This window comes from Callorhinus ursinus, unplaced genomic scaffold, assembly GCF_003265705.2.
Source record: "Callorhinus ursinus isolate GAN/ISIS: 27379988/994484 unplaced genomic scaffold, GSC_fseal_2.0 scaffold26, whole genome shotgun sequence".
NCBI classification, from domain to species: domain Eukaryota; kingdom Metazoa; phylum Chordata; class Mammalia; order Carnivora; family Otariidae; genus Callorhinus; species Callorhinus ursinus.
In genome coordinates, this window is record NW_027397088.1 from 11,489,302 (window position 1) to 11,515,625 (window position 26,324).

Below are 26,324 nucleotides of genomic sequence, written 5' to 3' on the forward strand. Positions count from 1 at the left end.
CTACCGGTGGCCGCCGTACTTGGCCACCCAGTCTGTCCTTCCATGCACCGAATGAACTGGCTGTGCACGGTTCATGATATTTAGATTCTTGGCTCTAGGTTTGTAAGTAGGTCCTGAAAACTGACCCCGACCAGGTTTTGTGTTCCAGGTATACTCTGGAAGAAATGAGAATTGGAAGTTAGAATTTTATTCATTTGATTATCATTTAAAATCAAGCAATTTATCTTATTTTATGGGGAAGTCTAGAGTTTATCTTTAAAAGATCAGTGGTTTCCAAGATTTTTTTTTAAATATTAAAACTAAAAATTCATGTTGATACAGAATTCTCAGTAGCTTAAGAGCCAATATTTCTGGTTTACAGTTCTGATACTGCTACTGTTTCTTTTTTGGACTCACTCAAATGCCTTTAACACATTTAGGTAGGCAACATCGACCAGGGTGACCAAGAAAATTCTTGGTTCAGGTTCAACAGGCAGTTCCCACAGTGTCAGTGACTGTAAAATCACACAGTGGTTACATCTGACTAATATTCAAGTGTAATACCCACTACAGAAAATTTATTTGTAATTATGAATCATATTAAAAGTCTTCGGCTTTATGGAGCTGCACGGATGGGATCCCATCATAGATTTCTTACATGAAAATGGGGTTTCTCGAGGCAGGAAACTTCATTATTTTAATTGGGAAAATGATGGGTGAAAACAATTCCTTTAAAAGGTGAGCCATTCCTAAGATCCCAAACTTTTCATCATAAGGTTTGTTTTATTCATACATTTGGCTGATTAAATATTTGTGAAATTTTAATTAAAAATTTTTGTTATCTGAACAATTTACAAGCCAAACTTGCTTAAACATCTCAAATGACAAAGCAGTAAATCATTTTACAGAGAACTTCAATCTCTTCTCCATTCCTTCCCTCACTCGCCCTCACTTCACATTTACAGCTGATTATCAGGTATTCTCTCTCAAGAGGGGTGTTTGATCTTTCCATTTGAGATTTAAGTATCCTTTCACACTGGTGGCTGTCACTCTTGGATTAAACTCTAAAGTTTCAATTTTGAAATGAGTCTAACCATTTTGTACACCTAGCACTATACTGTATTCACTTGTGTGGTTTCCCTGGGTTTTTTGTTGTTGTTGTTTTTTATATATATAATTTCTCTGTAAAACTGGGAGCGGAGGGGAAATTATAGGAGCAGTGTGGGTCCAGTGTGCTGCTGACCTCAGCTTAATGGGAACATAGCATTAAGTGAGGAACTGCCCTGGGGACAGTCACCCTGTCCTGTGCTTTCACTTTTACCAGGTTTACAATTCTCCAGGTTAAAGCCAATAAAAAGCTACCTAATGAGGCAGGGACAGAGTGTTCAGAAGAGCCAGTCAGCCCTTAACTGTTAAGGAAAAACTGGTTAAACCGCTAACCAAGTTTTCCAGGAATGGCCCTTTAGTTCTAACCCATGGGAGTGTAGAAAAGCACCAGCATGTTAAATTTGTGAACCCTCGGGGCGCCTGGGTGGCTCAGATGGTTAAGCGTCTGCCTTCGGCTCAGGTCATGATCCCAGGGTCCTGGGATCGAATCCCGCATCGGGCTCCTTGGGAGCCTGCTTCTCCCTCTGCTTCTCTCTCTCTCTCTCTGTCTCTCATGAATAAATAAATAAAATCTTAAAAAAAAAAAAAGTTAAAAAAAAAAAAAATTTGTGAACCCGCACCTGAGGTCTGCAGGCCAGAATGGTACCTGGTGTGGAGGAGAGCTCATGTGGGCGGGTGAGAGGGAGGGAGGTGGGAGAGGCCATAAGCCCTGGGGATGCAGAGAACCCCTTCAGCTAATAGGGTGAGGCCCTTGGGGTACAAAATGAGGGATTTGGGGAGTAATAGCTTTTCTCCAGGTCATGACATAGATCCGTCAAGTCCTAAATGCATTTGAGGGAAACCTTGTCCAGGCAAATACTTTTAAAACCTTCTTTGAAGAGGGAATCATTTTGCCAAGAAGGGTATAGTGCTGACATTTAGGATTCCTGTCTGAGAGAGAATAGTTTTCGGTTTCAAGCACCGTTGGTGAAGAACTTAGTAGCCGACAAAGGAGCTGAGATCTGTGGCAGGGCAAGAAATGCTTTTGTGTCCAAGCCAGACCAGGCCCCCGACTTCCTGACCATGGGGCGGATAGCCCTCTAAGATTTGCTGTGCATTTATTTTAAGAGCCACATGTGTCCTATCGGGGGCATTTAACTTCTTGTAGAAAATGTTTGCTAAAGGAAAGATGTTTGCCTTTGGTTAAGAATTTAATCAGTGCTACCACTGTGTCACTTTTAGCAAGAAATAAAACCTCTGTAAAACAGAGATGATAATAGTACCTTCTGTAGTCGAGCTCATGAATGTAGCGCACTGAGATCAGGGCCCTCCCTGCCCTTGTAAAGGGTGGCTATCTAGGAGAGAAGTCCCTCCTCAAAGTCCTTGTTACCATCAGAGCAAGGGGAGAAGGAGGTGTTAGGAAGTCTGGGATGAGAGATTACATGGGAAAGCTGGAAGACATAAATTTGATTTTTTTCTCAAAATGTAAGGGTAAGGACAAGGAGGGGCAGAGAGGGAGGCAGGCTACAAGAGAAGGGGAGATAGTTGAGTAAATGTGGTAGTGACCTGGTTTCATTTTCTTGTGGGAAACTGCCACACAAGTGGGAGTACTGGAAGACACATCTCTTACAGAACAGTGTTTTCCTAAGGATTTGCATTGACTTGAGAATGATTAATATTTACTTCTTTTTTTTTTACCTTTCCTCCTATCACCATCTGTTGGAAAATCTGACGAGCAGGGTAAATGAAGAGATGAAAAGTTATGAGAAAGCATTTACCAAAAAAATGTAAACAGGACTATGCATGCTAATCTGACAGAATACTTAATATGTAAAGGTCTTCAATATCTTACAAAAATAGTTTTAAAAATACCCACTTTAACTTTGTCAGAGCAGGTACTCAGATAACAAAATAATTTGAAACATTATGATTTTCCACTTTTATTTTAAAAATTGCTCCTGAGCCATGGCTGGTGACTTACTGTAAGGCTGGATTAAAATACCCAAGGCTTAAAAAAAAAAAAAATCATTGCTGTATATCAAGTGTTCACTTACATATTTTGTTTCAGCAGAGGAATAAGGAAGCAATTCTTTTCACAGATAAGGTAACTGAGTACTACTTACCAGTTCTACTCTGTGGTAAGAGATCGTAAATTATAGAAGTCCAGTGCTTTTTACAGTTTTAGCTCCAACAGTGCGAACTTTAAAAACTGGCAGCTCAGATCAGGAGTTTTAAGTTGGCCTCCTGGCTAGGACATGTTGCAAGATTACTTTTCGAATGAACTTTGATATTACACTACAGCTTTGTATCTTACCAAACTTCTATCTGCCTTAGCCTTTAATTTTAGGTGCTTTCATGAGGACCTCTACTTTAGATTAGAATAATTTCTAGAACGTTCATAGCCAGATCTAGTCAAGCTCAAGTACAGAATCATGACCCTGATTTTCAAGAGCACATCCCTGAACGTGGCTGTCATGCCACCAACCGCAGAGGAAGCACCCTGACTGGTCATCGCTGGAGGGCGGAGGAATCAGCCCTTCACACCTACTACTGTTGCAAAGCAAGTGCAGGGTGTTTGGAAGTCCCACCACCATTCAGTTCAATGCAAGGGAACTGCAGAGGGACTGCCTGTGAAATGGCACATGGACAGTGTTCAGCATTTATTAACCTTGCCCTCTGTGCTAGGTGGGAAGCTCTGAAGAATGCCATCTTCCATCTTGCTGGCTAGCACGGCATGGTCCTTGGAATTACACAGACACGGTTGCTCTCCCAGCCCCACCATTTACCAGCTGTGTGACCCTAACTAAACCACTTCATGTCCGTTTCCTCCTCCGTAGAAGGGCTACCTTATCCAGTCCTGTGAAGATTAAACGGCGTAACATGTGCCTGGCAGAGAGGAACCACTTAACTGGAGGTAGCTCTTACGACAGACCCTCAAACCATATCTTCAGAAGAAGAAAGGACATTTTGCCAAAAATGATTAGAACTGTGTTAATAAGGTGAGACTAATTTAAAAGTCTTCACTTGGGGAAAATGATGGTGTAAACTTAGAAAGAGCTCCTTTCCGATCAGAAATCTCAAAAACTATAGTTGTCCTTACCTGAGGTTGTTGCACCGAGCGGCGCGAAGTGTATCCTCTGGCCAGCTGACCCCACTTCTTTTTTGAGAAAGGAAGGAATATATCCTGACTGGTTGTAAGTAGCATAACTTCCAAGATTTCCTAGTGAGGTATCATAAAGTTGCATAGTCAGAAGGTGAATATTTTAAAGCACCACAGAGTAACAAATACTACACCCCTCCTAATTCTAGATTCTGTTTTTCGAGTATTGACTCTATTTCAAGTGCTGTATTATAGCTTTACGGATAATCCTGTTCAGGCCATATAACAACCCTTTTAGATGCCTGTTTTATCCACACCTTGTGGCTCTTAGAAACGGTAAGTGACCAAGCTAGAATGTGAACCTAAAGCTGTTTGCCCTGAACATACCAGGTTTTCTTTATGACTACCACTCTTAACCTAAGTGTGTTCCCTGCCAGGAAGCCCCCATCCCTGCAGGGCTCCCTGTGCTTTTCTTCATTCTGTAAAATCACTATAGTAACTGCACCTGTTCTCATGGGGTTGCTGTAGAGATTTAATGGAATGCATGCAAGTACTTAGCATAGACTCTGGTGTTCAGTAAATGTCAGCTCTCATCATCCTCTTCCTCATCACTGTTAGTGAATGATCAGCCTGGGGGCACTAGAGTGATGGGCTAAAGGGGGAAAATCTAAAGGTAGAAGACGGGAGGTCATTGCTAGAGCTGAAAAGAGAGTATGAGAGTCTGAACTAAGGGAGTCACGGAGGTAATGGAGAAGAGAACTGAGTGGGTGTATGGGGTAGGAGTGGTAGGGAAAGAGGAATATAAACTCCTCAGTTTATATCTTAGGTGACTAAGAACAGCAACTGGTTTGTTGGAAAGACATGGTACCTGTGGGATATTGGAGTTGTAGTGGTAGAGCCGGCCTGGAGATAGGGAATCAGCAAGGTATGGCGGTTATGGGGCTAGGGGCTTGGAGGAGCCAGCTCAGAGAGATGGTGGGGTGCGCAAAGATCCAGAACAGAGGCCCAGGGAACACCAGCATTCAGGGAAGGAAGAAAAGGACCCCATGGAGGAGAGGGAATAGAGAGGGTAGATGACAGGAGCAGGGTCTGAACATCCAGGAGAACACAGTGTGTGAAGAAAGAAGGAAAACCAAAGGAGGCAGAGATCTGATGGGATTAGCATGGCTGTGGGATCTAGCCACGAGATCCTGGCAGGACCTGGCAGGAGCGGTTTCTGTGGCCTGAGGCCAGCTGAGGACAGAGCACAGTGCATTGAGGAGCAAACTGGAAATAGGAAAAGGAATATAATTTCTTTCAAGGAGCCTCGCTGTGCAGGAAAGGAGACACGTTAGTCAGCAAGGAGTTGGAACAGGGCTCTGATCATGAGGGTGGTTTTGAAGAACTGCTTGTTTGGCAGCTATGACTGAAGCAGTTCTTACAGTGTTACTGGTTCACAAGTCTGGCCTCTGAACTTCTTGTCCCTGATGTCTGTCACAGCGCTGTGCACAGAAGGCTCCCAGTAAGTGTGTGCTCTTGAACCAACAAATGTCAAACAGCAGTGTCATCACAGAAGTGAGACTTTATACAGTGAACACATCAGTTGGTACAGTTTTTAACACTGTCGAATTCTGCATAAGCACAGCTGCCTAATTTGACCTTTCTTTTAGCTCCAAGTACCCATTTCTAAATCACTAATCAGCCCTTTACGTCAAAAGATTTTTGAAAGGAAGTTCATGCAGTGATCCCATTCAATGGCAGCGTCAGAACATTGCTCTAGCTCTCCTCCTCAGAGCAGACGCTACGTGCTTACTGTGACAGAAGTCCTAGGGATGATTATATAACAATACCTTGGTAAATACCATGTCCTCCGTTTTGTAGATGGGGAAACTTGACTTAGGGAGCCTAACCGACTTGTCCACAATCACAAGGTTACTGAGTGACAGAATGGGGAATGGAGAGATGTCAGATTCTAAAAGCCATGTGCTGAGCAGTTAATAGGCTGCAGGGAGAAAGTTGCTAAGGATAAATGCACAGAAAATGCATTATTTTGGCTTATTATTTTTGAAGTGCCTTGTGAGCTGTGAATTTTTAGGCTGGAACCAATAGTTAGTACTGTTTAAACCAGCAACAGTGAAACGCTAGGAAATCCATCATCTCTATTAACCTGGTTAAATTTTAAATGATTGTTAATACATAAGAAATGAGTTTCAGAACTTTAAAAACGGTTTTCCAGGAATACTGATTACAAAATTAGAAAATATTCTTTTAATTCTTATTCTCAGTAGATTTGCTTCATTTATATAAATTGTCAATACTGACTTAAGAAGACGAGCCTAGAGCTTTTTGAGAGCAAGTTTGTCTTAGAATCCCAACTACTGAAGAAAGGTGTTCTTGATGTCGTGGAATGCTTCTCTATCTCCCAGCCCTGGTCCGACTTCTAAAAGCAGGTGACCTTGGTTGGCCTTCATAGTGGCCTTGTATGACAGGATTGAGGGCAAATGTGGAAAAGAAAATTGGACAAGATATTCAAAGAACAAGTTGTACTCATCTAGAATGCCCAGAAATTACCTTGTGGGTCCTCTAATTTTTCAGGAAAACTTTCATTGCATGATAGTTTTTCAATTGGTTTAATTATGCTTTCCTCTGAAGAGAAGGCAAGTGGAAAGAAAGAATGAATAAGAAGAATGTTTTAGGAAAAGCAGAGAAACAATGGTTAGATGATTCATGAAAAAATCAGTAAGAACCCTTAACATGAGAAACTGTTCTCACGTGTGGTCACAGCTTTCATTTGATGCCAGCCAATTATATATTCCCCCGAGATGCAAAGTTGTAGTGTGATCATTTAAACTCATTTGTATTTAACCAGCTGGTTCAGTGAATATTATTTTAAAATAGTGGAAAAAAATAAGTAAATTACAGTGCTGCAATGTTTGATACCTCAGCACTATTAAATAGATAAATCGAATCCTCAGAGCATCTGGAAAACTTAAAATGTCCAGAGTGTGTTAGTGTCACATCAGAATACCCCAGTAGACTACTCAGTTGCTACATCTGTGATCTCAGATTTTTTTGTGGACCAATACCATCTATATCTATCTATCTATCTATCTATCTATCTATCTATCTATCTATATTTTTAAAAGAACTCTTCTTCACACACTTTAAACTGATATGTAAAATTTTTCATTGTAAGTTTTATACTTTGTAAAGTTGTCATTTGTGATATATTGTAATTATAGACATTTAAAAGTAAAACTATTACATCTCTGCTTTAACTATAAGCAGTGGAATCTAAATACCATGGTGGTTTTATGCCTACCGATACTGACTTACAAAATACATGAATATATTCCTTTTTAACAGTTGGAAATTTCACATTAATATCATTTCTCTCTAAAATTTTATTTTCATTCGTGTCTACTCCCAAATTTTATCCAAATATAATTTTAGGCTTAAAAGTCTTTAAGTTGACCACTGAAAAGTATGTATAAGTTGAAACCTTTAAAAAAATTTCTTATAACCATAAGTATGTTAAAATACGTTTTTTCTAGATTAGGTTAGTTATAATTACAACAATTCATTGTATATAATTAAAACAGATGAGTACTATAAATTTTGATTACTGAACATTAAAAGGCATTGTTTTTTGGAGAAATTCATCTCACTGAGAAAGATGGCACCTTTTCAAGCTGCCCATGTATCCACAAATGAGTACTGCTTATTGCTAAAATCAGATTTCAGCACCAATTCTATTTCTTTTTCTCTTGTTCCTTTTTGGAGCTGGAAGCCCTGAGAAACCTTGGTTAACAAAAGGTATTCTGTTACAGCTTTGTCACAACAATCTTTGAACTGTGTTCAGAGTTCTAGACCAAAAATCATACAGTGATTTTGAAAATGAGTTTTCATTATCTGTCAGCTAATACTTCAATTAGGCTCTCCTTCAATTTTTTGAAGGCTAAGAACTGGAAACCACGTGACTTAAACAGGCTCTGTTCCCCATTATCAGAGTTACTCACTTTCTTGACATTGATCCCAACATATGAAACTGTCTTTTTGGCACCCCAGAGAATTTTATATTTTGGGGAAACAGGAAACACACCCAATAAACAGAATTTGTCTTTTCTTTTGTAAAGTAGGAGAACAAAGACCAATTGCTCGGGGGGGAGATGCATTTATTAGGACAGAATCCATACGGAAGTTGAGATCTGGCAAATTGATTGCCTTAAAATTATCTGTGCTCAAGTACCAGTTAGAAAACTTTTGTGTACCCCCAAAGTTATCTCAGTTGGAAGAAGGCAGCTGCAATGTAGTTTAAAAATCTGCAGAAGGAAAACAATGTAAATTTATACTTTAAATGTATTTTTGCTTTACCTGCGTTACTCCTTTTGAAAGCAAGTTCTGCCCCCATGGGTCCCAATGACTTAGGAAATAACTGATTACTCCATGTATATGGGTTTATATCCTTTCCACTGGCTACCAAGGACACATTCTTGGGATTTACACCTTAGAAGAGCAAAACAGTCATTTCAGAGGTTAGCGTGTGGTCATTAACTTGAAGGAAAAATATATAATACATTCAAATGAGGATCAGAAATAACATGGAGGAGGAGAATGGAAATAAATTTATGTTGCAGTGTAGCAGATAATTGCTTTCACCTGGAATACTTCCAGTAACCTGGAATCCTCACAGTGTATTTTATAAACATAAGTTGTTTCTATCATACAAGTAATAATAGTTAAACACTGGGCATTTCTTGCTAAATGTCTTGTAAAAATGGAGGTGGTACCCAAATTTTCTTCAAAAAGTTATTTCCTTGTCATTTACTTGTTTTCAGTATGAACTCTGGGGCAGACCCTGGAGGAACACTTAGTGTGGCCAGGAAAACAGACGTGTGACCAAGAACTCAGGGGAACTGAGAGTTTGGAAGTAGATGCCCTATGTCAAGATCTATCTGTGAAGCTTATTTGTATATAAGACAGGAAAATCTAAACAAAGTATGATTTTCTGAAATCTGTGATACATGGAGTCCACTTTGAACTTTGGTACTAGTGGTCAAAAGGTGGTGTTTTAACTTATTTTTAAAGAGATTTGAAAACTTCCTGAACTTGCTTTCTTTTAACTGACAATAAATTGGATGCAACATACGGGACAGTAAAGACATCACACAGCCGAAGCCTCTGCGTTGTACATGGAGTGCTTTCTTAAGCTAATACAAGGAAAATCCTCACTGAGGACTACCATTAATGTAGGAAGTTAGTAATTCTTTCCAGGTGGGATGAGCTCTTGCTTTTCACAAAGTGAACTCCTTAGCAAAGTTTCCCATTTATGAGACATATAATAATATCCCTTGTTTTGAAGCCAGACAAAAGCCAGGTTGTTCTGTACCTCAAGGTTACTGGTCACCAGTTCTCTAGTGAAACACTCCTCCAGGTAAATAATTTGCCTTTCTTATGCCATATAGCTCCTTATGGATTTTGGTTTCTGATAAAACATTTACAAATTGAACTATAGTAGGCAATTTACCTGACAATAAAGAAGATGCACTTACTAAAGAATAACTCATATGAAAAAATCTTCACCAAAAAAAAAAAAAAATCCCTTACCCCCAAAAGAAAGGGCAAGGTAGGGGGACAAACTAAAAATCACCTTAAATGAACTGTTTTCATAAGTGTAGTTCAACAAAGAATGGGCTCTCGAGTACCTAAATTATTTTGTTAATACAGTTAGCCTTGTGATGTCCCTAAACAGTTTTTTTAAAGTAAATATTTCTTTAATTCTGTCTTTTTAAAGATTCCAGATTTCTTGGAAATAGACACAATCTAGACTGTTAAGTCATTTACATGTTAGTTTACAAGTGTTTACTGGGCACCTTCTATATAGCAAACACTGTGATAGATAGAGGTAGAAATGACTATACCATCATCCCTTGCCTCAGAGGAGATTAAATCAGTTAGCAAATATTTACTGAGCACCTATCACGTGCCAGGTAGTGTGGGTGGCATTGGACAAAAAAGTGGTGACCACAGCAGACTAGTTTCTACTCTTTTGGCTCTTATAATCTACTCTAATGGGAAGGGAGACATTAAAAGTTATAAATAGGTAATGAGTGCTGTGTAAACTCTTTTAAAGAATCTGGTGCTGAGGGGCAGGCAAATAACAGAGGCAAGTTTTTTTTTTTTTTAAAGTTCCACCACTCTTTCTTTAAAAAAATAGTAATTTTAAGCTGAACTGTGAATCCGATTAGGGGTCGGGAGGGGGTGGAAGGTGTGTTCCTGGAAGAGGCCACATGTAGGCCAGGGCCCCGGGATAGGGCTGCCCCGGGAGACAGTCCACGGACAGAGAAAGAACAGGGACTGGCACAAAAGGAGGCTGGAGAGGGGAGTAGGGGTCCAATCACGTAGGGATGTGTGTGTCCTGTGAAGAAATTTAAAACACAGTAGGAGGGGCGCCTGGGTGGCTCAGTCGTTAAGTGTCTGCCTTCAGCTCAGGTCATGATCCCAGGGTCCTGGGATCGAGCCCCGCATCGGGCTCCCTGCTCCACGGGAAGCCTGCTTCTCTCTCGCCCACTCCCCCTGCTTGTGTTCCCTCTCTCCCTGTCTCTCTCTCTGTCAAATAAATAAAATCTTAAAAAACAAAACAGAAAAAAAAGAAAACATGGTAGGAAAGGCAAGTGTAGAAATGACATGGGGCATTGAGGACACAGGGTGGGGGAAGGAAGGACAGAAGTGATTAAAGGGGACTCGAGAAGGAGCAGGGTTTCAAAAGTGCTGTGGAGGGAGCCGCTCTCCGTGCGTTCTGGGGTTGGGGTGCCGGGAGCAGGGTGTGAGACCAGAGGGCACCTCCGAGAGATGCTTTGTGCTTGCATCGCACGCTGTACTTGCAACTACCTTGCAATACTTAAGTACCTAAGGCTTACAGGGTGCGCCGGGAGAGGACTGCAGTCCCATTGTAAGTAACAGAAAACAGAATCTCAAAGTCTTGCTCCGGTATACAGCTGGTCAGTAGCAGATCAATAACTATGACTCTTGTGTCTCTCTGCCTGAAGGCCAGTGTCACAGATCTGCCAATTCTTGTAGTATAATGTCATGCTGCCCTGAAAGTGTATGGTACATTTCTAGAGCTCCCATGATCCTAAAGGTTGATGTTTAATAAGACCTTCTATGCTTGGATTTATGGTAAAAAAAAAAAAAAAAAAAAAAAAAAGAGGGCCCCCAAAGATACTATTCTCTTTTTTTTCTTCCTAAAGATACTCAATTATAAAAATAACTTTGGGTCACAAACGTCAAGGATCACTTCTTACTATGGTTTCTACTCTCTGTAGTTGCTGGCTCATGATAGGTGCTCAATAAATATTTGTCCAGGTGACTGAACTGAGCTCAATTCTAGTTTCAAATCTCATCCAGCTCTAGAGGGGCATCCTCAAGACAAAAAATGCCAACAGGGGAACAGTAAGGCTCAAGTTTAGATTTCATGCAGTTCTAATTTCAAGTCTGTTTATTAAGTTTCAATTATAGCCATGCTTCTGACCCAGAGTAATTTGCAGAATCTGTTAGATCTCTCTTAAAAGGGAAATGACCACATCAGTCTCAGATACCCTAAAATATGTCCCCGAAAACCACATTGGGGAGCAGAAATATGAAAACAGGGTACCTTGGATCCATTTAGCCTAACAAAAATTTACAGTTGCCTCTCCCACCACCAGAGGGCTCCCTTGTACAGATTAAAAAATATCAATTTGCTGCCTTTTTTTTTTTTTTTAACAGGGAAAAGTATCCCCCATGAATCTGTGTTCTGGGAACTTTGCTACATCCCTGCTTTTGCAGTCAGATCAGAACTCCCTCATAGTATGAACACAAATATTTACAAACCTACAGGTATCTAGATCGAGATTACAAGGGAAGTGTCTTTGCTGCTTTCCTCAAAAGTGCCCCCATCTCTTACCGTTTTAATTCCAACTCTCCTCACCTTCCTAAGGACTTCAGTCCCTCAGGCATCCCCCTCCCCTCTTGCATGACTAATCCCTCCCTCTGTAAGCGATCATTCCTGTCCACATGTGGATGAGCTCCAAAGACCCAGAATTCCCACCACTGACGTGCTCCCTGAGCCAGCTCCAGTATGGCTCTGTTTCTGAGCTCCTCTTCACAGCACGTCTCCTAAGAGTAGTCTGCCTGTTCAGTCGCTAACTTTTCAACCCACTCCAGCCTAGTTCGCCCTCACCATTCCAGACTGAAACTGAACTCCCAGGGTCATCAGGGACTTCTCCACTGACAAATTTTATCAGGCATTTCTCTCCCTTCTTATAACTGCTCAGCAGTAAACTCTTTCAGGTAAACTCTCCCTTCTTGGCCTCTGGAAACCACCTGTGCCTGGTCTCCCCCTCATCTGCCTGGCTCCTTCCTTTCCTCTTTCTCAGCTTCTCCTCATCTACCGCTACCATGGTTCCCACTCACAATCTCTCTGGAGGTGATCATATTCAATCCATGGACTTAAATACTGTCTGGGAGTCGCTGAGGACTCCTACATCTGCTCTCCTTGGCCCTGGTTCCTCCTCAGCGTTCCTGGCTCTTCCCTCCTTCCGCCCGCGTGGCCTCTCCACACTGACATGTTTCACAAGCATCTCAAATACAACAGCCCACGCACAGGACTGCCACCTCTTTCCCACCCAATCCTGTTCCTCCTCAGTCTTCCTCATCTCAGAGCACGGCACCACCATCCAGCTCGGATTCAAGCTCCAAACTCGCTTTTCCCTTATCTTCTACCAAAATATATCAGCAGGTCCACTTCCAAAATCTCTCAAGAGCCCAGCTCCCTCTAGGTCATCATCTTTCCCCTGGAGGACTCCAGTCGCTTCCAGCTGGCCTCCCTGCGTCTAGCCTTGCCCTGCTGCAATCCATCCTTTACACAGAGTCTTTTTCACGCATGTGTCATGTGTCACTTACCTCCTGAGTTTCCTTCAAAGGCCTCCGTCAGACCTGGAAAGAACCCCAGATTCCTTCCCCTGCCCTCAAGGTGCTGCCTCATCTGAACCCTGCGGGCTTTCCCCCCTCCTCCCCTCTCGTTTCTCTCCCCTAAACCCTTTAAGCTCCAAATCTGCAGCCTGTTGATCTACTTCTCAAGCCAGTGTCGTTCCCTCCGCCTAAAACCTCTTCTCTCAGCTCTCCACTTGACTGCCTCCTCCTCATCCTTCTGGTATCAGGTCAGAGGTGAGGGCTTCGGGGAGTGCCCCCGCCCCCCAGCATCCACACTCCAGGTCGTCCCTCTGCTTCCACAACACTCATCACCACCTGTGAATTTGCCTTTTCTCTCTCCACTAGAACGGAAGCTCCTGGAGAGCAGGGACCTTGTGTGTCTTGTTCAGTGCTACATAGGTATCTCAATACCTAGATCATTAAGCACCTGGCACGTATTAAGTGCTTAAATGTATTACTGAGTGAATGAATAAAACAAAGGAATCAACAGCCTCCACAAATGAATGTGTATGCTGTCCACGGGGCCCACAATGTCTTGCCCTTCCATCTGCACGGAGACATGCTGCTCATCCACTAAGGACCAGCTGGGTCTCCTCCTCTATAAAGGCTAAAACAAAACAAACACTGAATCCACAGATCTCCAAATATTCAGGGTTATAGTTTTAGCTCCTTCCTGGATAACTTCATGCCAATCTCGTCAGTCTACCTTGGATAGGACAGTATCTTCCTTCTTACTACTCAGCAGAGAAGTGCAGTCCAAAAGCCTGGCTTTGTTCTCCCTTCTCCCTGTTATTTCAACTTCTTCAACATGTGTGGCTAAACCTGTACAGCCGCTGTGCTTCCTGTTTTCTCTCCTGTTCATTTCTAAAGCCCTTCAGTAATTTCATTTTTTCCTTTCAATTATTGACAGTAGGAGTGGGTCTCTACTGGATTACCTAGAACTGAAATTTAAATGGTTGCCTAAAAGGTATACAGAAAAATGCTGTGCAGCAATCTCTTGCTAACAATCCAGTTCCAACCTTGCCTCTTGTTTTCCTTATTCCTCCTTCCCACACAAGCTCCTGGGAGATAAAAACCACGGCCTGCTTCTGGATACTTCCTCATGTGAACCCAGGGGCCTGTTTACTGTGTTCAGAAAGCTGTAAACGGCCACCATGCCCACAAAAGAAAAACTTCATCTCTCCCTCTTTTTGGACTAATCATATATCTGTGTAGATACACAGTCACTTAAAAATTGATTTCCTTTTAGACCCCATTGAATTTAAACTTTTTAAAGTGGATTTTGAGGAGAAAATGCTGCCTACAGGCACAACATAAACTCCCTACCATCAGTCGTCTTAGATGGATCAACTCAGATGTTTGCTAGGCATCCCAACCTCACCTCCCGTTTCTCCACTTCCACACCTCCTGCTCTCTCCTAATCTTCCCTTTCTCAGCTAAAATTACCACCATCCCCCCCAGTCGTCCCAAGTCAAAAACCCAGAAGCCAACACTAATTCCTCTGTTCTTTACCATCATCCGTGCTGATCTGTCAGCAAGTCCTATCTTCCCACTATTGAAATACACTGAGATTTTACCCATTTCTATCTCCACGTTCGCCACTCTGGATGGAGCAAGCCATTACCCTCTCTATCCAGACATAGGCAGTGGGCTCTCGACCAGCCTCCGTGCCCCTTTTGAGCGCCTGGTATGCTCTACCCACCATGATCTTTCAAAACCATAATCCAGATCATTTAGGACACAGTGTAAAATCTCACGCTTTATGAAACGGTGTAATGGGGGTGCAGAATTATTTTAACAAAATTTCGTACTTACTTACAGGCATAGCTTTGGTGGGCGAGAGTGGTATTTTTTGGAAGCCTATTCTGATCTTGATTTTTGACAAGGCATTTCTTGAGCAGACTTCACAGAAGCAGGAGATTCAGAAAAGTCCTTGGGAACAAGTACTGACCAGGCTGAGCCAGCAAAGAACACCGTGATTATGCTTTTTGTCTTAGGGTGCCCTTCCTGCAAAGATGCCAAGGCACTTGAGCCTGACCTCTACTCTAGTTGGCAGCAAACATTTTATTTTCTCTGCTTACCTGGAAGGTATCTTGATTGCTTCAAGTAGTACTGTTTGGCTGTTGAGGCAGTTGACAGTTCAGAATCAGATTTTAGGGAAAAAGCAGCAGGTAAGCTCTTGTTTTCCCCTGCTGCCGAGTGGTTGGAGCCTGAGGGTACGGATTCTGGAAGCCTTAAAAGTCAACAGAAGGCGGCATTACAATGTGAAAAAATGTGAAGATGACAGCTACTGTTTTCTCACCCAACCCTGCTCATCTTTTCAAGGGCAGGGTCAGCTCACTTAAATGGTTTCCATCAGAGTCCTTTTGCTGATAGGGATGCTAAATGACAACTTCTCCCCCAACAGATATTGGGCCATCCACACAATCATTTTTAATACTAGACATTATGTGACAGAAAGCTTTATAACTGAGCAGCAAATTGCCTGTGTATAATGTTTCTAGCTTTCCGGCCACAGCTACAGTTGTGGATTTGTAAGAGTGGAGGGTGACACGGTGAAAGGGAAGATAATCATAGCCACGTTCACCTATGAAAGTAATGTCTGACCAGTAAGGTTGTCTGGGACCCCCTCAGAGACCGACACTGACTTGGTTGGCCCTTTGAACTTCTTGCCACCCCCACCTGCTCTGGGGTAGTCCTCGACACAGGTGGGACCCTTTCGTTAGAAAGAGCCCCACCCATTTCTGGCTTCTTTCCCTCTCCCTCAGCCCACTGTAGTCCTACCAACTGCCGAAATCCTACCGCTTTTCAAAATGGCTCATTCCAAAAAGACTTTGCTCTCCTCCTCAAAGTGATCTGCCCATAAGCAGAACTCTGAGCTCCTTAGAGCTCCTTTATTAGCAGAACCTAATACTCTCCGATCTTGTGTTATACTGACTTGAAGGTCTTATTTCCACTGCTGTACGTTTGATGGGATGAAGACAGACTACATCCTGTTCATACCTTTGCTTAATACCATCTAGGTATTTGGTAACTGTCTACCAGGCATGCATACAAGTATAAGTATAAATATCTTGCTTTTGTTTTGCTTGCTAAAAAAAAAAAGACCATCCAAGTGAAAGTTTTACACTTTAGTATTTGGTCTGTTGTATTCTTTATGAGGCAGCCTAGGCTGCCCGCAAAACTGAGCAGAGAATAGCAGAGTGCATTCAGTTCACCAAGTATTTGGGCTCCTATTGCTTAAGAAACAGTGTGGTACAGAAGAGAGGCAGAGATCTAGATGGTTTTGAATTAGGCCTCACCTGACTTGAGGCAACGTGTTTATCCAACCTATCTGACTCTCAGTATTCTGTGTTACGCTATTTTTACTGAAGTATGAAGATTATAAATTAAAATTTAGGTAGGTGCTTAATATATGGGAGTATATTAATAATAATAATTATTATATGTCTACATTGTATAAAGCCATTTAAAGATACTAAAAAATAAAAATGGAAGAAATAAACATTAAGAATTCATTGTCATACAGTTTTTCTAAAGAATTTCAGGAGAAAAGGAATAAATGATATTAAAGACATTTACCAGTTGTTCCCTTGCCAGAATTTAAGTATATGGACTACAAACTTGATTTTAACTATAGACTTTGATTTAAATCTCTTCCACCTAAAAACACATGATAAAATTCAGCTGGAATTAGGATGAAATGGGTTTAAAAAAAAAGTTTTCAAGTCATCTACATAGTACACCAATGCAGATACGAAGAATTATTTTTTTAAAAAGCAACTACATAGCTCTCTACATATCTTTAAGTTAACATCTATAATTTTTTATCATAAATTAAATCATTTTATTTCTTGTTTCTTAATAGTAGATAGAAAACAGTAAATAATTGATAAGATGAAATATGAGGATTAACAATAATTGGAGTATTTCATGGTATGACTTGATAAAGTTTTAACCACTTTATTCCATAAACACTGAATCTTCAAAAAATTATGTACAACATATATCCATAGGTTTTGAAAAAAAATCACAGTTTCACAGAACATTCTAGTACATTTAAAAGAATAAGCATCATTAGGCTCTGGTGCTTTAGTGGTTCGGAATCCCTGTGCTTTCCAGCACAGGCTAAAATACCCTATTTCTAATGTGGGTTTTTTTTTTTTTTTTTCCCCTAAGAGAAATATGTATAGGACAGCAAAGCCTTCTGAGCTGAAGGTGGCAGTCTTCTGACTTCTCCCTTTGTTTGGCATCTCAAAAGTTGTTAGGGCTTTATGCCACTCCAGATTTGAAAATGCTGAGAGTGTGACTTTCTGGCATAAAGTGGGAGGGGGATTAAGCATGTTTATTCTCAAGTTCGTGTACTTTAGGGAAGAGTACCTATGGAACTTGAGCATCTGGAAACCTATTGACTAAGAATTATTCAAGCCTAAGTCCTCCTAACAGAATCTTCCATGTACCTTCAGAGACATGTGTGTCCCAAAGTAAATGCCAGACAGCTATTAGATAAAATTCCCTGCCTCCTGCCAATATTTTTCTCCCTCTTCTTTTGTTCCAAAGAGAAAAAAGGAAGACAATATTTTTGCAAGCTTTTGTTCATAAGATTTAACCCACCCTCACTTCAAAGTTGAATAGTGCACTAATGATGACTTAACTTATGAAAGAAAAGGGACTGCTGGAGATACGAAACTTCCAGAAAAAGTTTAGGAAATGATCAAAAAAGTTTAGAATAGCAAACAAATTAGTGAATCTGAACACCATCAGAGGAAACCATTACCTCTGTAGATTGTGCTTTGCTTTTCTTCAAATAGGCATGTGGATTTCAAATGGGAATGATGGTGATCATAATTCAGTAGGGCACACTGAAAACTTCACAAGAACCCCCCCCCCCACACACACAACACTCAGCCATTAATACTAAGAATCATTACTGCGAGAAGTCAAGAACCTTACCTTCCCAGAGGTATGCGTAGAGATCTGGGGTGTGTGGAAGAAAACAATAGTAAGCTACTTATTGTCTTTTAACACCTTCAGTCATTTATGTATAATGAGTAATATAAAGTTCATGCATGATAAAAATATATTTTCCTGGAATGTGAAATCTTACCGAAATGGAGAATCTTTTTTCCTCTTTTCTTTGAATACACTCATGCTTGGCTTCTTGGAATGGGAGGCTCCAAGATCACAGTCCTCAAACTCTTCCGAGCTATCTCCAGACTTGAACACAGTCTGACCCCAACGCCTCCTTGAACTTTTATGACCCAGTGTGCCGTTTGGCTTCTGTGGTGGAAGATCAGTTGTCATCATCATCTTAATCGTTTGCTGAATGCCTTTTATGCACAAGCTATTCTGTTGGATACTAACAGTCCCCATTCTCAAGGAGCCTTCCATATAGTTAAGAAGATACATATACACACATTGAAAAGTACTAACAAAAACAGGTAGCACATGTTAAAAATATGATAGGAGTTCAGAGGAAGGAAAGATCTCTGGATTTGGGTTGGGGTGAGGATCAGAACTGACACCTCACTGATATATAATTTGGAAAACTGTCATGTGTGACTGTGTCTCTTTGGGCAAGTGAATTAACTTCTCAAAGCCTTGGTTTCCTCTTCCTTAAATGGAGATAAGCAGTATTTCTCTAATTAGTGTTTCTGAATTTAATAGTAAAATACCTTGAAAGTCCTTGGGATAAGGCCTAACACGTAACAGGAGTTACTAAGGTTAGGTGGTACAGTTGTTACTACTATTATTGTTGTTGTTCCAGAGTTTGGAAGAGGAAATATACAGAGTATGACTTTTAATAGAAAAGAGCCTGGATGGCTCAGTCAGTTAATGTCTGACTCTCAGCTCAGCTCAGGTCTTGATCTCAGGGTTGTGAGTTCGAGCCTCATGTTGGGCTCCACACTGGGCATGGAGCCTACTTAAAAAAAAAAAAAAAAAGAAAGAAAAGAGAAAAAAAGAAGAGTGCCAGAGTTTGTTCCAGCAAGAAAGGGTAGACCTAGCTTATCAAAGCAGATGGTTGGTACTAGAAGTAGTGGAGGACAGGGTTGCAAAGACAGACTGGTGCCGGAGTTTGAAGGCCTTCAGTGTCTGTCTAACGAGTTGCAGCTCTCCCGTGGGCAGTGAAGAACATCGGATGTCTTTGAGCTAAAAAGTGGGAAGATAAAGGTAGCATTCTAGAAGGCCAGGCTCTTCATATAGGAGGCCTTTGCAGTTATACTGAAATGCCCACGAAAAAATACATTTGCTCTTAACAAGGAATAGAAGGCCTGGACTTCGCATCTCCCTGAACAGAGGTCAGAGGACAGTGTGGCACACACTGCGAGGTGTCCACTCAGTAGCCATTCTTCCTGTCTTCCTTACTAATAGACTTGGTGCCGTGCAGCAATATGCCTACTTAAAACACCTGAAATCTCAGCCTCCTTCACAGCTGTATGGAGCCGTGTGACACGATCTAGCCAATGAGTTGTCGGTGTAAGTTTACTGGAGGGACTTCCAGGAGAGCTATTTTTGGGCTCCCCTGGCATGCCAGTGGCTTTCACTCTTTCCTCTTCTAGAACGCAGAAGCCACCCCAGAGGCGTGGCAGCCATCTTGTGGCCACAGGAATGAAAGTCGCCCGCTAAGCATGGCAGGACAGGAAGACAGAAGCAGTCTGGTTCCTTCTACAATCTGTACCAGCCCTGGTTTGGCCCACCACCTGACTTCTTGTTACGTCAGAAAATAACCTGTTATTGTTTGAACCTCAGTGGTCAGGTCTCCGTCATAAGTCACAGAATGTAATCCTAATGGATGCAGACAAGGAAGGGCAGGGATGACTTTGAAAGTTTCAGCCTGCTTGTGTCAGGACGGTGGCTCTGTTGATAAAAATAAGGAATGAGGAAGAAGACCTGGCCTGGACCAGACCGAGGTTTTATTCAAATTGATCTGGGGCGGTTTGGGGGTACATAAACTAAAAAATCCAAAGGCAATTGAAAACCAGGGAATTTGGAAGCAAACGCAGCTATGTTTGGGGCAAGAAGATGTTTAAAGAATGGATATACTATTGCTTGGAGCCCGTGGGGCCTTCGTGGCAGCTGATGGCAGAAATGGTGTTTGCCAACCTCTGTCAGACTGCTGTTTTCTTCGCCAGGGACAAATAACTCTAGACCAAGGAGAATAAAACAATCTAAGATCCCAGATAAGTAGAGCTAACCAAGGGTTATATTTAGCTGAGTTTCAGCTGAATTTTTTTTTTAGGGTGCTGATGCTCTATGCTGCTGAGCAATGTCAGTAATATCAAGTAGTCTTCTATGTCTGAGAAGATGGGAAAAGGGCAAATATAAATAACGTGTATAAAGTAGAAGGTGGATTTTTGCAAACTCCACTTTAATACGTTTGGTATAGGATGAAGGCAAAGATTCTAGAATCAGTTATTAAAGGGAAAGTTTGAGCACCGAGGGAAAAAATGTGGGTAGATCGTATAGGCTACCATTTTTTATAAAAACAAACAATGAATACATGTGGTCTCTGTGGCCTTCAACAAAGTAGGGGGCAGAGTCTTTGATGCTATCAGTGAAGTGAAGTGATGAAAGGACAATAAACGTGGGTCCATACTGTTATGGACTCAATGTTTATTTCCCCCCAAAATTTATATGTTGAAATTTGTACGCCCCCTCCTCCCAAATTTATACCCTGTGTCTAATGTGATGGTATTTGGACAAGGGGCCTTTGGGAGGTAACTAGAGATTAGACGAGGTCATGAGGATGAGACCCTCATGATGGGCTTAGTGCCCTCATGAAAGAGACTCCAAAGAGCTTGCTTTCTCTCTCTGCCATGTGAGGACAAAGCGAGGAGGCACTTTCTACAAACCAGGAAGAAGGCCCTCACTAGGAATCAAATTGGCTAACACTCTGATCTTGGACTCCCCAGCATCTAGGGGATGTATAAATTTCTGGCTTAAAGCCACCCAGTCCCTGGTATTTTGTTATAGCAGCCCGAGCAGATGAAGTACATCGTTCAATAGTCTGACCAAGAGTACTCTCAGTGGATCAGTGTCATTCTACAAGAAGGTCCTAGTGGCCTGCCCAAGGGCTCATTGCCATTCTGTTCATCATGAAGGTACAGGAGAAAAAAAGCAAATGAACAGCTAAACCAATGCATAGTTAGTGACATGCTAGGCAGAATGGTTAAACTGACAAGACAAAAATAATTTAGAAACTGGAGAGGTAAAAGTAAGGTCTTGCAACTTTTTGAATCCTAGGGATCAAATGCACAAGAAAGAAGTAAAGAATATGTGATTTAGCAAAAGCACTTGTAAAAAATAGACTTAGGAATTTTAGTTGACAGAATGTTTAATCCCATCTCTGGAACCTATTAGCTATCTAAAAATTTAGCGCTAGGATACTGGGTACTTTAACTTAGTGAATGCATACAAGGCCTTAGCGTAGTACATGGCACTTAGTAGATACTCAATAAATATTCATTTCTTTTCTTTCCTCTCAGTATGAGTCAACATTTGATGTGCCTTCCAAGAAAAAAACAAAAAAACAAAAATGTAATCTTTGGTGACATGAGAACACATATGGTTCTGGAATGTTGGAGGTGACTCACCATGGTTTATACTCCCTGCCCGTGGTTTGCCTCTAGTTCTGGCAGCCTCATTCTAAATGGGAAGCAGGGGACTCAAGGCTCCTTCCTACACAGGAACCAAGGATTACTCAGTCATTGGTGAATGATGTCATGTGTGGAGTGCGAGGGAACTGGGGGTGTTCCTCCTAGAGAAGAGGACAGGTAATACAAGGGCTATTTTCAAATATCTGAATGGCTGCCTTTCTTGAAGAGTGATTAACTTTTATTAAAAGCTACAGAAGGAGTGCTTGGGTGGCTCAGTGGGTAAAGTGTCTGCCTTCAGCTCAGGTCATGATCTCAGGGTTCTGGGATCGAGCCCCGCATTGGGCTCCCTGCTCAGTGGGGAGTCTGCTTCTCCCTCTTCCTCTCCCTCATGCTTGCATGTTCTCTCTCTCAAATAAGTAAATAAAATCTTAAAAAAAAAAGCTACAGAAAACCAGATTTTAGCTCAGTATAAGAAAGAACTTGTGAATAGTCAGAAATGTCCCAAAGAGGGGACACCTGGGTGGTGCAGTTGGTTAAGTGTCCAGCTTCTCAGTATGGGTTCAGGTAATGATCTCTCAGTTGTGGGATTGAGCCTGTGTTGGGCTCCACACTCAGCGTGGAATCTACCCGAGATTCTCTCTCCCTCTGCCCTTCCTGCTCATGTGCTCTCTCTCTCTCAAATAAATAAGTCTTATAAAAAAATAAAGAAATGCCCCTAGATGATATAGACTCCTAGATATAGTATGAACTATTAATTCATTTGTTCAACAGATAAACTGAGAATTCAACCATGTGCCAGGCACCATTCTGGGTTCAGGGCCTGTACTGATAAACAGACAAACATCCCTGACCTCACGGAGCCTACATTCTATAGGAAGAGCCAGATAATAAACAATACACATAAGAACCAGGTAATTAATAGTATGGTATGATAGGATTAGTGCTATTGGGAGCAGGGCTTGCTTATATAAGGATGGCAGGAATGGATAAGGAATTAGACAGTATTCGTTGAGATCTCTCAGTCCTTAAAATGCCCACAATGCAAATGCATTTGGGAGTATACATCTTGAGGAGACAGCTAATATGGCCCCTGACAAGCTCCCCGAACTGAACAAATGTAGGAAGAGAAAGTCTTAGACTATGCCCGATACTTAAAAAACCCATTCTGTTCATGTTCATTAGTATTTAAAAACAGTATTAAATTACTGTTAAAATCCTTAAGATTTAGGATCAGCTCTCTTGAGTCCCAGATTCTATTAAATTCTTTGAGTTCTTTTGCATTTAAGTAACTGTTAAAGAAAGTATGTAGCGTCCAAACTTTATTGCATTCATTTTGGCTGTTTTTCTTTTTATAACCCATATTAAAATTTTAGGTTATCTCTTGCTAAGCTCCTGCCAAAGGAAGCAGGGACTGTAACATAAATAATCTTTTATGTCTTCCCCCACATTTTTAGGAACGCTTAGAGAATAAAATCCGAACTGAGCCAAACTATTGCATCTAAAGTGCCGTTATGGGCTACTTACGGTTGGCATGTTTCTGACGATACTTGGAAACAGTGTTTGTGGCTCTTTCTGTTGACCCAGCTGCTTTGGCGCTGGCTGGACACTCGTGTTCTGTGGAGGCTGGATGGACTGCAGTGGCTGGTGGCGGTTTTTCGACTGGGGCTGTCTGACCGTCTGATTGTTTATGTCCAGCAGAGGCTTAGATTCTAGATCCCCTAAAGATGGCTTTGATTCTAGTGGTTGCACCTGCTTATTTAAAGATTGTTTCGATTCCAGATGATGTGAGGAAGGGCCTAATACTTGACCAACTTGAAAATACGGGTGTTTCAATGCCTACAAAAGCATGGAAATAAGAAATGCTTATTAAAATGGTTGCGCCTAAATTTATTGCACATAAACGACTGACTAGCAGTGGGCTCAGCATACAGCACTAGCCTAGATCAGCTTCAAAGACTTAGAAAGCGTCCAGTTTTCCCCTTATGTCGTACCTTCAAAAAGGTAACCAGGAAATAATGATTTAGGACATAAATTGCTTTTAAAAAATAGGTGCAACATAGTAGGAAGAATGTAAAACTCATGTGTAATGTCCAGGCAAAGCAACTGTTGTATTTAAAGATTCTGTATGAAAACAAAACCTAGCTTATAAACATTGGCTAAATTTGATGTGATTAATTCAAACTAAAATGCTAGGTACTGATCATGGTTTAGAGTCCATCCATTAGGAAATGAGTTAAGAAAACCTTCTATGGAGTTCATTTTAAATGATTAACTTGAACATTATATAAAATTCAGGACTACTCTTAGCCCAAGGATAGCTACATACCTATTAGCAGTAAAAAGAATTCTAAGAAAGGAGATTACAAATATATATGTGTTAGAGCTTGTTATAGCAATATACCAGCAAAGAGAAGATATTTATGGGAAGAAAATATAAAAATAATAAAAAATGATCACTGATCATTTTTATCATTATCACTGGTTAACTATATCAGTTAACTATATCAGTTAACTATAACTGGTTAACTAGTTAACTTGGTTAACTATATCAACTATATCAGTTGCTGCTGCGTGGAGGTGGGGGGGTAGAGGGGAGGGCCCTGAAGACTGACGGATGACACAGTCTACAGTAGTGGTTCTCCACTGGGAGCATTCTGTCCCCTCTGGAGACATCATTTTTATTGTCACAACCTGGGGGTGGGAGGTGTGACTGGCATCTAGGCACGTTGCCAGGGATGCTGCTAAACATCCTACAATAACAGGATGGTCTTCACACAAAGAATGATCGATCTGATCCAAATGTCACAAGTGTCAAGGTTGATGAAAATTGGTCTAGAGAATGCCTGAAGCCTTCTGTGCAACTCAGCTGTGGATGCTGATCCCTTTACCAGTAATCATATGTGTGGATTACGGAGGAAAGTTCCTAGTTCTGCGGTTTGTATGTATGGCGGGGGAAGGTTGGGAGGGCACCTTAAGGTAGCCAAGCCCTATTACCCTGCACATCCTGCCCTAAGCCAGTACCCACTGATGTGTGAGCACAGCTCTGACCCACAGTTAACTTCTCAGGTACGCAAGGGCAGTTTTTGGAGGGACAGAAGTAGCTCTGTACATGGCTCCTGTATCCTATAAATTCACCTCTCCCTAACTCGGTCTCCCAGCTTCCACTAAAAAGCAGGACGATGAAATAGGGGACAAGAAAGAGGTTAAGGGCAGGGAGGTATATTTCAACAGAGGTAGAAAGAATCTTTATTCTGAGATGTCCCCTACCACAACCGACGTATGTGTTAATTACACTGACATTGCTAAGTGGAGCTCTACAAATACAGGCAATTTAAATACATCTCTACCTGACGCACAGAAAGCACTCAACTTCTTAATTAAGTCCTATTAATTAGTATGTCAATACTCCTAAATTAAAAATATACTATATTTTGGAGGTAGAACCTTTATAAATGTGATTTGCAATTTCAAGGCTTCATCTGTAACAATTCTTCCTTTTTAAGATATCAGTTACCATCCTTCAAGAAGAGGTGAGTCTTTAAGAAGAAATTTGCTTTTGGGCGCCTGAGTGGCTCAGTTGGTTAAGCAACTGCCTTCGGCTCGGGTCATGATCCTGGAGTCCCGGGATCGAGTCCTGCATCGGGCTCCTTGCTCAGCGGGGAGTCTGCTTCTCCCTCTGACCCTCCCCCCTCTCATGCTCTCTCTCTCTCTCATTCTCTCGCTCTCTCAGATAAATAAATAAAATCTTAAAAAAAAAAAGAACAAGAAAGAATTTGCTTTTTCGTGTTTATTCGGGGAATATTTGATCATTGCATAGAATAAGGATGTATGGAAAGTTCTCAGGAAGAAATTAAAATAATCCCCAGTGCCAACACCAGGAGAAAACTATTGCTCACATTTTGATGTTTTGCTTTTTTGTACTTCTTTCTAGTCATGTAATATATATATACATATTTAAATAAAATCATATTGTGTGTATAATATTCTAGCCTACTTTTAAACTTAGCACTTGGGCTTGAGAATTCTCCAAAATGGTTACTTTATTTTAAAAATTCCATTTTTAATGCGGGCAAAGTAGTCTATATTAAGGATTATATACTTTAAATGTTCCCTAGAACATTAGGTTTATACCTCCAATGGGCAGTTTTTAATTAGCTTTGAACATCTGTGGGCATAAATCTTTATCCAACTTTATGAATGTTTTCAACGTTCTTGATATACTACATTGCAAAACTATTTTCCATTACTTAGAGAAATAGCTTTTCAGCTGTTTTTTGTTGGTTTGTTGTTGTTGTTGTTGTTTTTGCAGTTACCGTAATGAACAATGGCTGCACATTAAAAAAATATTTTTTGGTAATTTTAATTTCTTTTTCTGATTTTTTTAAATGTCTCATGCCACCTTTCTTCTTTATGTAAGACTTTTATTATATTTTTATTACAAAAGTTAACAAATACTTAGAAACATTAGAAAATATACTGTCTCATTTGTTAAAAAGAATTCTTGCTGTTTGTCTTCCAACCTTAAGATTTTTATAAGAGAAGGGGCGCCTGGGTGGCTCAGTCATTAAGCATCTGCCTTCGGCTCAGGTCATGATCCCGGGGTCCTGGGA

General features: G+C 41.0%; 1 protein-coding gene across 5 annotated transcripts in view; it reads right to left on the reverse strand.

Moving 5' to 3' along the window:
- The window catches only part of MAK (male germ cell associated kinase), a 57,646-nt gene continuing 31,322 nt past the window's right edge, over positions 1-26,324 (reverse strand). For 3 of the 5 annotated variants that reach the window (XM_073877569.1, XM_073877570.1, XM_025891019.2), the window contains exons 9-14: positions 23,239-23,550; positions 18,225-18,397; positions 15,199-15,350; positions 8,519-8,650; positions 4,166-4,285; positions 1-155 (exon numbers count right to left, since the gene is read on the reverse strand). In XM_073877569.1, the coding sequence (XP_073733670.1) occupies positions 1-155; positions 4,166-4,285; positions 8,519-8,650; positions 15,199-15,350; positions 18,225-18,397; positions 23,239-23,550 (1,044 nt within the window). Of the gene's footprint in view, positions 156-2,404; positions 2,517-4,165; positions 4,286-6,715; positions 6,791-8,518; positions 8,651-15,198; positions 15,351-18,224; positions 18,398-23,238; positions 23,551-26,324 lie in introns of those variants that run through there. The other 2 variants (XM_025891020.2, XM_073877571.1) reach the window with 2 other exon arrangements.